Below are 12,500 nucleotides of genomic sequence, written 5' to 3' on the forward strand. Positions count from 1 at the left end.
TTAATTTTGGTGTCATCAGAAGTCACATGATTAGCTGAATGAAATCACAAGTGTCAAGTGTCATGTGACCTTAATATAACTACACCTGTTCCTGGGAGAGTTTGTTAGAGAACATACCTTAAAAAAAAAAAAAAAAAGGCAACATTAAACCCATTATTAAAAAATATAAAGAAAACAACATAACCACCAGGAGGCTGTCCACCAAAGGTCAGTGAGTGAGCAGGTAAAGAGGGGATTATTTAGAGAAGCAACCAAGAGCACAAGAGTAACGCTTAACACGATGCTACCGCCACCATGCTTCACTATGGCGATGGTGGGTTATTTCTGTAAATAATTTGAGCGATATTTTGCCCTACTTTAGGATTGTGTGCTGTTTTGTGTAGAGTCATGATATAAAATCTCAATTAAGTCCATTTCAGTTCCAGTTTGTAGCACTACAAAATGTGGAAAAGTTCAAGGGGGGGGGGGTCAATACTTATGCAAGACATGGAGATGAGCCCTTAACTATCCAATGAACTCTTTGAAGAAAGCTTTTTTGCTGAGAGTGTAGCAGCAGTGGCAGTAAATTAAGCAAAGCATTGATAATAAGATAGCTAGTAGTAGAGGAATCTCCCTAGCACCCTTAGAAGTGTACTACATGCTACTTCTACATCGATAACATAAATACATACATTAAATATATAAGTTCTTAATGATAAAAGATAAAGAGTAAACCATTTTAATAGAAATATGAATCTGATGACCCTGAATACTCTGTTGATGCAGCTGTTATAGCCCTCGTCTAGTGCACTATGTGAGGGCGGTTTGGGATGTGGCCTCTGATACTCACGCTCTGCATCGTGCAGTTTGGCTCGCTCCTGCTCCAGTTTGACCTTTAAACTCTCCGCCTCGACCTTCAGCGAGGCCACGCTCTCCCCCTTCCCCAGACCCTGACACGCCATCTTTAAAAGCACAGAGAGAGAGAGAGAGAGAGATTGGTTAGAGTGCAGTATAGAAGAATCATGATGTTCTGGATGCTTAAATTTCCCATAAGGCATAAAAACGCAGACAGCAAAATCATTTTCCTGCTTCAGTATTTTTTTTTTTTTTAAAAAAAGGAAAAAAAATTAAGGAAAAGTAATTCATATGAGCTGCCTTTGCTCTAAACCATGTCACAAACAGGCTCATTATAAAGTCATTTTCTTTGCATGCCACAAAAAAGATAAAAGATAAAATGTGCAAAAAAAAAATGTTCAAGTTTTGTAGTGTTTGTTCAGCGCCCCCTAGTGGTGTAGACGCCAGAGGCTATAGTCTGAATATTGTGCAAAAATAGAGACAATATCAACAAAATGGGCTTGACATCTATCAAAGTAATGAGCTATCTATCTGCTTAAGACATCCTCTGTCTCAGGATTTCATAAGCGGATAGATCGCTCATTACTTGGTTAGATGTCAAGCCCATTTTGTTGATATTGTCTCTATTTCTGCACAGAAGTCAGACTGTATACTTTCAGTGGGAAAAGTATTAGGATCTTGACGTCTCAAATCCCTGAACGCCTGATGTAACATGGCCAAGTGTTTGGGATTTGAGATGTCACAAATCAAATAGATTTCCCCAAAAAACCAAAAAACAAAACATGTTCCAGCAAGGCAACAACGAAGTCCAGCTGACGGGAGGTTTATTTATTTTATTTAGTAAAATGAAACATTTTTAAATGATCTGTTGTGGTACATGTCTGTCAAGTCAAGTGGAATTTCACTGTCATTCCTTTATATAGCTGGAAATGAAATGTCGTTTCTCCTGGATCGTGGTGCAACACATAACAGTACACAAGACTATACAAAGTGCAAATACACAACACTTGCAATGTAAGTAAGTAGACATGGTGTGTAAGATTGTGTGTAAAATTCGGGACAGTAAGATTTAACTTTCCCTCTGAACATCACGGAATGACACACAAGAGCAGGAAGTAAAATTTCTGTACGTTCATGAGAGACGCCTCGCCAAACTTTAGCCAGTTTACATAAATATCAGACAATACAACACACATATACACACTACAATTCAAATAAATAACCATATTATATTTCTCTTGTGACTCAGAAGCTACAGTTGTAATGTTACAGGGCCAGTTACTCAAAACCGTGCATTTACAAAGTTTAATACAATTTTAAACCTCATTGTGACAAATATTTTCTGGTACGTGATTTAAAAAAAAATAAATAATAGAAATAATTAGAAAACGCACGTTATTCACCAAACCATCACTTCACGAGTGTTTCCTGGCATCACCAAGGAGCTGCAGCAGTGTCTGTAGTGTTAGTATTAGCAGTGATAAATGCTAAATCTTCTCAGAAAGAATAAAAACGCCAGGTGAAAACATTAAAACCATCTCTGAAAAAAACAAAATAACTTTTTTTCTCTCTCTCCAAACTACAAATCACCAGAAAGAGATGTAGCAGCTTCAGGGTTACAGCATTAAGTGACTAAATGTCTTATAAATGATAAAAAACAAACAAACAAACAAACAAACAAACAACACACACAAATCAACAAAATTAAAAGCCGTGTTTCTGGAACATTATGCATTTAAAAGATTTAAAGAATTAAAGATGAAAAACAAACACAAATCCAGCTGCATCCTCATCAGTGCTCCACCACACGTCTGGTAGAACCGACCTTCTCCCAGGTCAGCTTTAAAACACCACACGACAACATTAAAGTGCTTTTTCTTTAAAAGTGTGACGTCTAAATAAACAACAACAAAAAAAAAAAAGCAGAAGGTGGAATGGGGAAAGGAGAAGAAGATACGTCCCTTTCAAACCTCTGGCTTTTCTCATCTGCTTTTTAAAAACCAGCAAACGATTAAAATCAAATCAATTAAAGGACAAAACTCCAGGCAACAATTTTAAAGTCTGTTTCTTGACACAGCATCTTTAAAAAAATGAAATAAAATAAGAATGAAAACAAAAAAACAAGAGTGAGAGCTGTGTCCTTCAGAGCCCACTGTCACACAGCACCACAAATCTACAGTACAAACAAACAAACAAACAAACAAACAAACAAACACCAGCATCAAAGAACACACAATCTAAGAATCTAAGAATGCTAATCTTAAAAATAGTTGAAGTGTGGAATATATCTTTAAAAAAATACCTTTTCTTTTTAAACAGTGCATTAAAGTGATGCTTCTGAAGCCCTGCTCTGAATTTGCTCCATGCACTTACACCTGATATCACTCCAGCGCGTGGAGAGAAGAGTGGACCGGACCAATCCCAGAACAAAATCAGGGAGGATCTTTAAATATATCTTAAATATTCAGCACTAGTTTTGATCTCTAATTTGATTTTCTACATTATTTGGTTATGCAGTGATATTGCTGAAGTAAAAGGTGGAGAGAGTGAATTTTATTTATAAAGGAGTACTCAGGATCTTGAGGATTAAAAATCCCCCTGTTTTGAACAGAGCTAATGGTTCAGTCCAGCTAATCTAAACCCACAGTGGATGCAGGAATCAGGATCTCTAATGCAGCTATGGGAATAAAAATGTGCGGTGATAAAAATAAAAATAAATAAAAATGAGAATAAATTCAAAACTGCAGACTTTTGGAAAGACGTAAAAATGTTAAAAAGGTGAAGGAGTGCTTATAAAGTAGCTCTGTGTACATGTGTTATACATGAGCTGATAAGATAAGGGTTATTTTTAAAGAGGCCATTTGTGTGTGTGTGTGTGTGTGTGTGTGTGTGTGTGTGTTATTATCAGGACAGGACTTCCTGTCACCATTCGAAGAGAATGCGCCTTACGGGAAAGTCACAAACATTTCGCATGTGATTATGTGAGTAATGTGTGATTAAATGTGAAAAACAACCATGACAATAAAAATTACATGTGAAAAATTACTTTAAAAATAAATAAATCGTGTAAAAAATGGACGTGTGAAATAAATGAATCATGAGTGAAAATATTATACATGAAAATAAATCATGTAAAAATGTGAAAAATAAATGAATGCAAAATTCCAATGTAAAAAATCATGAGAAAATAAATAAATTGTGAGAAAAATAATCAAATCACAAAAAAAATCAATGAATCATGTTTAAATTAAAACCACACGTGAACATAAATGAATCATGAAAAGTAAAAATAATATAAAAACAAATAAATATGTGAAAAAATATCTCATGTGAAAAGTAAATGAATCATGAAATAAATCATAACTCAATAAGTGAAGCACATAAAAAAAAGAAAAAAGTTTAAAATTAATAATGAAAAAATAAATTCATTTTTTTTTAATTGCAAGTGATGGATAAGATAATCATTAAAAAATCATATATATAAACAAACAAACAAACAAACTATATATATATTTTGTTTGTTTATATATATGGTTTTTTTAATGATTACATATATATATATATAAACATGTGAAATGTATCATGTTGAAAAAAAAATCACATGAAAATAAATGAATCGTAAAAAAAATCATGTAAAAAATTTTTTAAAAATGTGTAAAAATAATACTACATATGAGAATATATGAATCGTGTAAAAAAAATAAATAAATAAAATAAAATCATGAAAATCAAAATAAATGAATCATATGTTAAATATCATAATGATGTGAAAAGAAAAAATAAAAACACATTCACTACATGTGAAGTGTTTAAAACTACACGTGTAAATTTCCTTCTTTCTGCACCCGCGTGATTAATGTGCTACTTTCTGAAAAGAGAAATAAACACAGGAACCCTGCAGGAACGTCTGAAACACGTCTGAAACACGTCTGAAACACGTCGTACCTTCTCCACGCACAGCGAGCAGTAGTTCACCGGCTCGTTCTGCAGGTAGACGTTCATCAGAGGTTTGTTCTGGCTGCAGTTGTCGCAGGCGCCGAACGTGATCGCTAAAAACGTCTGGTCACACATCTTGGTGAGGGGAATGAGGACGGTCCTGGATACAGAATACACACACACATAAAAAAAATATACAAATCTGGAACTATTTTTTCACCTGAATCACTTCTAATTTATAGCTCCGCCTCCAAACTTTAAGCCACGCCCTCCTTCCAGAGTCTTATGTTAACATTAAACTGCGTGACGACAGTTTTTAGCTCTTTCCTCCATTTTATAGAGTCTGTTTAAAACACTGAACACATGGATGCTAAACTGGTGACTATTATTACGCTTTTATTACTTATTAACTAAATTTTTTTGTCTAAATAGACATGTTGGAATAGATAGCATTTATATTTCTAAAACTATTTAAAACTATTTTCCTCTTTGCACAAGTAGAACCTTAAAGAAATAAAACAGGAATAATTTACAGGACTCAGTGAATGTGTGTTATTCTGTGTGATTCTTAATAAAGATTTAAATCATTTCAGTTCTGTATCCAAATACCAGACAAACTATAACATAAAATCAACACTATATCAGTTAAGATGTAAAAGTATCGATTGATAAAATGTTAGCTTACCTTACAAGCGAGCTTTGTCTCTAGGTGTGTGTGTGTGTGTGTGTGTGTGTGAGCTGTTAGAGACGCTGAGAGACAGATACACTAATCTCCTTACAGAAGATTGTGCAGGTATTATAGCCTGAAATAGCAGCCAGTCTCTCTCTCTCTCTCTCTCTCTCTCACACACACACACACACACACACACACATATATATATATATATATATATATATATATATATATACATATGCAGTACTGTGTAGAATGCAAAGAAATGCTGCAAAGCAAAGATGCCTTCAAAAATAATGAAATTAAATGTTTCTACATTAAAAAAATCCTATAAAGAGCAGTAAACAGTAATAAATGAAACAAAGTCAGTATTTAATGTGACGATCCTTCACTTTAAATAAATAAAACAGTATCTGAGGTGCAGTGTGTGCAGTTTTATAAGGAAATGAGCTGGAAGTGTTACTGAGCATCTTGCAGAAGCAGCCACAGTTCTTCTGGAGACTTTGACTGTCGACTCGCTTCTTATTTCTGCAGCGAAACCCAGCAGCCTTCATTATGTTTTTATCTGAAAAGTGTCTCTTATGGAATCTGCTGCTTTCTTTACTGACATACAAACATTTTTCTGTAACATTTACTTTTGTGCTGGAAAACTAATGTTTGGAATCTAAAATGATTTTGTACTGAATCAATAATGTAGAAGCCAGAAAATAAACATCTTTAACAAAGTTTGTACTAAAAAAAATACTCTCTCATTACTCTCTCATGTATGTGGAAGAGGGCAGATAGCCCCGATTAGTAGCTGACTGACAGATGGGAGACTAAATTAAGAAATAAGAAGAAAACTGAAGACAGAAAAAACAACAACAACAACGACAACAAAAATCCATGTAAAGTAGCTGTACTTAATAAATGTTTGTATAGACTGGTCTACTGTTCAGACATGTTCATATTTGGGTGTTTTTAAATGCTGTGTAAACATTATTTATTTATTGTTGCACTTTAAGTATTTTTTTAAAGATTGCTAGATCATGTTAGCCAGCTACCTAGCTTTAGCAGAGCAGATTATTAATTATAAATACAAAAATAAAAATCCTGTCAGAAATCCTAAACCCTGTCAGATTAGCTAATGTCGTGTAGCTCTGACTAGCGCTACAAATGATGAACTATTATGACATAAATCCTGGCGGATTTGCTAATAATGGATAGCTAGCATTAGTAAATGTTAAAATCAATAAACATTTATGATTTATTACAGCACTTTATGGCAGCAAATACTTTTAATAACATTTATGAATAGGGCTCTCAGAAAATTCTCTTATGATAGCCAGATACCTAGCATTAGCACTACAGATTATAAACCTTGAGTTGAAAAGCTTCTTAGATATCATCACGTTAGCTATCTGGCTAGCAGGAGGATTGTGAACATTAACTTTAAATCCTCTCAGAGGACTTACGGCTAGCATTAGCAGTGAAAACTATGAACATTTATATAATAAATATAATTTTAAAGATCGTCTCAGAAATAATGCCATGTTATCTTATATTAGCCAGCTAGCTAGTCAAACTGTTAGCTCTAAAGATAATTATGGGTTTAAAGATCCTCTCAGAAATCCTGTCATGTTAGCTCATGCTAGCTGTTAGTGAGAAATACAAACATTTATAATGTTTCTAAAATTATTTCTTATATACTTAAGCACATTACTTTAATCTTATAGTCTATGTGTCAGTTGAAATCCAGTTCAGACCGGTTTATACTGGTTCAAACCGGTTCACACTGGTTCCCAGCCAGACTGGTTCATATCTTGGTGTTTTGAAGCACACATATGAACACAAAACTGTTTTTTACAATTGTTTTTTTTTTTTTAATTTATGGTTGAATTTGAGGTAAATGTTTTTCAAAACCCTGTCACAAAAGCTGATGTTAGCTAGCTAGCCTCAAGAGTGCAGATTATGATTAGTTATAAATAAAGCTTCTCAGAAATCCTGTCATGTTAGCTCATATTAGCTAGCTGGCTAGCATTAGTGATGAATATGACTCAGAAATCTTATCTGGTTAGCACATGGTAGCTAGTTGGCTAACAAAAAAAAGTAAAAACAGTGTATATGTACAGTATTTACACTGTATAAATGACTTTATTCATCCTCTCACTCAAAGATAGAGCTACATAAAGAAGAAAAAAACAACAGACCCAACATGTGGTGCTTATTTCTTTTATTTGACTCGAACAGGTTCGGACATTTTGTACGTGATCATTACAGCTACAGAGACTTAACAACGTTTCCTCTCGTCTTCAGATGAACCTCAGGAGACGATCGCTCCCACATGGCTTTCAGCAGGACTCACTTTTTACAGTTCAGGAGACGATTAGCATTTCTGTCAGCGCTAACGATGTTACCTAACACTACGCTTTTATACAGGCGTGAATGAACTGTACAGCGGATCCGACGTGACACACTTTACTTTACACAGCGCTCTCATTCAGTCAGAAAAGGAAAATAATGGACTTAGTGCAACTAATTCAGCAGGTCTTTGGGGATCACACACACACACACACCTGTACACACTACAGTGTAATGCAGTATGGTGGTTTAAAAGGCAATGACACATGGGTAAGAGGAAATTTCAGTTAAAAACTATTTTTCTTTTCTTTTCCTTTTTTTTTCTCTCTAACCCCAAACGTAGTGATCAACCCAAAACGTTTATATGGAGTGGAATCAGATTCACCAGAACTCATGTTTTGATGTGTTTAAAAAATTTCAAATGATGCCAGAAAGTTTTTAATGTGAAATGTGTTTTAAAAAATTAAGCAGGTTAAAATTTATATTTTCATAGTTGTGAAAAAAAACAACAAAAACAACAACAACAACAACAACAAAAAACCTGTGATAAATATTCAGTGAAATCACACCAGGTACAGAAAACTTTATTTTTATTTTTTAATTACTTTTTTCCTGAATGCCTGGAATATTTTCCCTTAAAATGTTTCCCACCTGAATTTCTATAACATGAATTTTCTGCTTGAATTTTTTTTTTTAATATGATTGCTGAACATCAGTGATGAATTTAAACCTAATATTTTTTAAATAAGTACAATTTCAGCCTTTACATGTTTTTACACAAATTTAGGATTTTTTTTAATGTTCTGGTGATTCTGCTATAACTCCATATTCGGTGTCTGATGTGTGTTTGTTTAGCACATTCGCTTTCAGTCACGACTTTAGCGTTACGCAACCGTTATGCAAAGACACAGCAAACGTGTCTCGATGAACGGATGGCGTTTGCTATGAATGGCACAAACGTCCAAGCTGACTGTACTGTACAGGATAAAGTGAATAACATTGTTTTTATTTTTCTCCAGCAAATAGCTAAAAGTGCATATCGAACTACAACAACGCAGCACTGTTTACAACATTAGGAATCGGCAAACAGGAAATGATGTCAACGGGATTGTTCATTCCAAGGTAAGGTAAGGCTTCATATATATATATATATATATATATATAAAAAAAACACACAAACAAGTGAAGTAAACCAAAAATATGAACGAATACTTAAACCAGGGATGCACAATCCAAAAAAAAAAGATATGATATTAGATATTAGAGCGCTGACTATCATCTGATAATCGCTTCATTATTTTTTAATCTTAACCTGAGCAGTTAGCAAAGGTACTTAGCATTTAATAACCATGAAACTGTTTAAAAGCTGTGTGTCCTGATTGTTATTCTTCTCTTTCAGCTAATGATGATGTAAATGACAATCCTAGCTAAACTATTTTGCATAAATATATAGGAAAAGTGTCGATCGTTTATGACACGTATCTAAAATTCATCAGTGCATCTGATTGGAGTATTGATATCGATATTTGTTATCGGATTGGCGCATCCCTAAATAAAGTTTTCTCTCCCAAGAAAATAACCGAAAGTGCATAAAAATACATTATTAACTTACAACAACTCATCACTGCTTTACACAGGAAATCAGACTCTTAGTGATAATGAAAGACAACAGGAAATGATGTCACCCGAACGTTTCTACTCCAGAGTAAGGCGTGATCAGTTGAAATGTAGTAAACAATAAATATTACACAATACTAACACTTCAGCATCCAGTTCTTTTATACTTTTTTTTTTGTTCCAGTAGAATTTCACCTCTTCTGAGTTTGAGTTTACGTATGAAACGAAAAATAAAAACCCCACGACACATAGATGGTCCCGAAACAGCAGAGCGAACTCACACTCGTGAAACGAACATGACGAAAAACTTCACCTTCACTTTAGTGATCAACTGACGGTCGATGTTGGAGAAGGATGCGATGAAACCCACTAATGCTGAACAGAGTAAGGCATTTAATGGCAAGCGTTAAGAGTGTGTGTGTGTGTGTGTGTGTGTGCGCTATTTTGGATTTTGGATTATGGTTCTTGCTCATTGGTCTCTCTGGCACAAACAAACAACAACAAATAAACAAACAAAACAAGCCCTGCCTATATTACATTATTTTCTTTCTATAATTATTCATTAATACAGTTTAACGGACCATGCTGTCGTAGTGAACAGGTTTAAATTCTGTAATACTGTAAGAAATTAATTTGCTTTAATTCATACAATTAAAAAACGGAAACCAGATGTGCCAAACAAACTGTAACGTTCAAATCAAAAAAAGAAAAACAAAGCAGAGGAGAGATTTGCCCTGTTTATCGTTACCGCCGTAGTGTATACATCCTCATTTTGATACATGTCCCTGGGTTAATGTGGGCGGAGCTTAAGTTAACTCTGATCAACCAATTGCAATCTTGATCACATGACATCAGAAGTCTTCTTTGTCTTAACAATGCTTAGCATGAAATGCTGGTTTTAATTACACAATATGGCTGCTGCTACTAGAGCGATAACATAATGTTAGCTATCTAACTAACGAACTATAATATTTTGTAACAAAAGACAATTAGCAGCGTTCACAAACCTGCCATAGTTGCATCGTTATTTAGCAGGATGTTAAAACCGCAGGGGTGAAAAGAACGGCCTGCTGGGATTTCTTATGAGCAAGTGTGCGATTGGCTGATCACATCTAACATACGCTCTTCAAATTGATCGATGTCTGTCATTTTGCAAAATCAGGACGCAAGGTAAAATGAGGTGGAACGGAACAAAATTCCCCAAATTCTAGACCTTTTGAAGCCGATATTTAGATCTAGAGTAATGAAGAATGTGGGAATGCTGAGGACTGAAGGCTCTCGCTTCCAAAAAAAAAAAAAAAAACAGTGCAGGTTGCTCATCGTCGTCATCATCATCGTCGTCATCATCATACAAGACACAACTATCTATCTAGCTAAAACTACAGGCACACGGCCTACTAACAAATAAACATCTACATCACACAGACATGAGTGTAGCGCCTTTTTAAAAATTACTCTACATTATTTATCTGATATGGACATAAATAGAGGACTACATATGTTTTATTTACTTCCTGGTCGGATTGTCCAAGATCTGGAAACAACCACTATCTGAAGAAAAGAGCTGAAGCGATGAGTGAGAACGGCCTAGAGCAATAAATAAAATATCCCAGCGTCATACTTAATCTTAGATATCTATGCAATTTGACTGTACAAAGAGAATCAACTGTGATTAAACCAATAGGAGGAACAGATTTTGACCTGTTAACCCGCCCACCCGCCCCAGACTCCCCCCTGCTCTTTACGATATGGACCATTCCCATTTGAAATGTGTAATTTTCCAGTGTTGGATGAGCAAGGACTGAGGATTCAGAGTGTGTGCTTGCGTGTGCGTAACATTACATGAAGTCTGTTCCACCGTATTCATTGTGTGAGGATGTAGACGCTTTAGTCCACACATCATTTCCTCTTTATCTCAGTGCCTGACGTGATTGGCTGAGGAGGAATGATTGCCAGGGCTTAGACGCGAGTGAGGAATCCCAGGTTGAGGCTGGTAGGGATCTGAATGGTGTCCAAGTTGAGGGAGGATGGTTGAACGGGAACGTCACAGGGTAGATAATCTTGTGTCGAGGAGGAGTTGAGGTGACTCCTTACGATCCCTCAGGCGATTCTGGCAAAGAGAGAAAGACGGTGTGAGATCAACAGGCATGTGCTGCTAATTTATTATACCGTACACCACGGTATTTAATACTGATGGCCATTTCGAGGAAGAGCGCTGCGGCTCTCTGTCTACTCACCGCTCTTGGAACCAACCTTAGACCAAAAAATAAAAGAATTCTCAATTTCAAGGAACTTGAAGAACCAGAGCAAAGATTGAGTTGGAGATAGAACAGCTTCACTAGCAGTGCTTTGGCAAAAGTTTAAGAAGAAGCTAGAAAAACAGACAGCTGAAGCTTTTCTTGAAAATTCAAGACTCGCCAGTCTTTTGTGAAGAGTCAGAAGATGGTTAGGTCTGCGAAGTTGGTTGACCAGCACTCTTGCCCTCTACGGAAACACCTCCTTTGAATTCCCCTTGAAGTTCATCTAAAAGTCTAGCTGCTTGCAAATCCCAAAACAGTGTTTCAAGTCAAACAATATGTCTGCAGCAGGAGTAGCAGTTAACAAAGGTAGGTGTCACGACTATGCTGCCGTAACCAAAAGAAGTGCTGATACTGGAACATTCTTGAGCAAATGTTATGAAGGAGCCTAAGGGAAGGATGCTCTCCAAATAAGGTGAGGGCACACATCAAGGAGAAAGATCTAGCAAAGCACTGAGGATGATTCAGCAAACTGTTCTGATTCACCAGCCAGCCTTTTGGACATAAAACATTTTTGGACATGAACACCTAATGGTTTTGAAGGAGGAAGTCTATCACCATCTTCACAATGGTCTAAGTGACCTACACAGACACTAAGCCGAGCGGAGTCAGATACAAGTCCACCAGAACCAGCAAAAGCATTTTATATAAGGAGATCCACTTCTTACAGAAATCCAGGATGTAGTCAGAAATCCAAGATTGAGCTTAAAAGCAAGATCTCTTACATGTAATCACACTAGCTTTGGAAGATCTTCAGGGATATTAAGAGAGAAAGCATAGTAGAGAGAAAGAAGGCTCTCTGT

General features: G+C 35.6%; 2 protein-coding genes across 4 annotated transcripts in view; both read right to left on the reverse strand.

The window, feature by feature from the left end:
• gnb5b (guanine nucleotide binding protein (G protein), beta 5b) overlaps positions 1–5,537 on the reverse strand; it is a 27,954-nt gene extending 22,417 nt beyond the window's left edge. For 2 of the 3 annotated variants that reach the window (XR_008301882.1, XM_053234711.1), the window contains exons 1-3: positions 5,456–5,537; positions 4,780–4,930; positions 830–941 (exon numbers count right to left, since the gene is read on the reverse strand). Coding sequence is in view for 1 of the 3 variants with exons in the window: in XM_053234711.1 (XP_053090686.1) it covers positions 830–941; positions 4,780–4,905 (238 nt within the window). In the remaining 2 variants the exon portion in view is untranslated. Of the gene's footprint in view, positions 1–829; positions 942–3,136; positions 3,244–4,779; positions 4,931–5,455 lie in introns of those variants that run through there. The other variant, XR_008301883.1, reaches the window with a different exon arrangement.
• Positions 5,538–7,640: 2,103 nt separating this feature from the next.
• myo5aa (myosin VAa) overlaps positions 7,641–12,500 on the reverse strand; it is an 80,675-nt gene continuing 75,815 nt past the window's right edge. The window contains 3 exon segments of the mRNA XM_053234710.1: positions 7,641–11,433; positions 11,436–11,465; positions 11,468–11,510. Of these exon segments, the coding sequence (XP_053090685.1) occupies positions 11,360–11,433; positions 11,436–11,465; positions 11,468–11,510 (147 nt within the window). The 3' untranslated portion in view covers positions 7,641–11,359.

Source organism: Pangasianodon hypophthalmus, chromosome 6 (assembly GCF_027358585.1).
Source record: "Pangasianodon hypophthalmus isolate fPanHyp1 chromosome 6, fPanHyp1.pri, whole genome shotgun sequence".
NCBI classification, from domain to species: Eukaryota; Metazoa; Chordata; class Actinopteri; order Siluriformes; family Pangasiidae; genus Pangasianodon; species Pangasianodon hypophthalmus.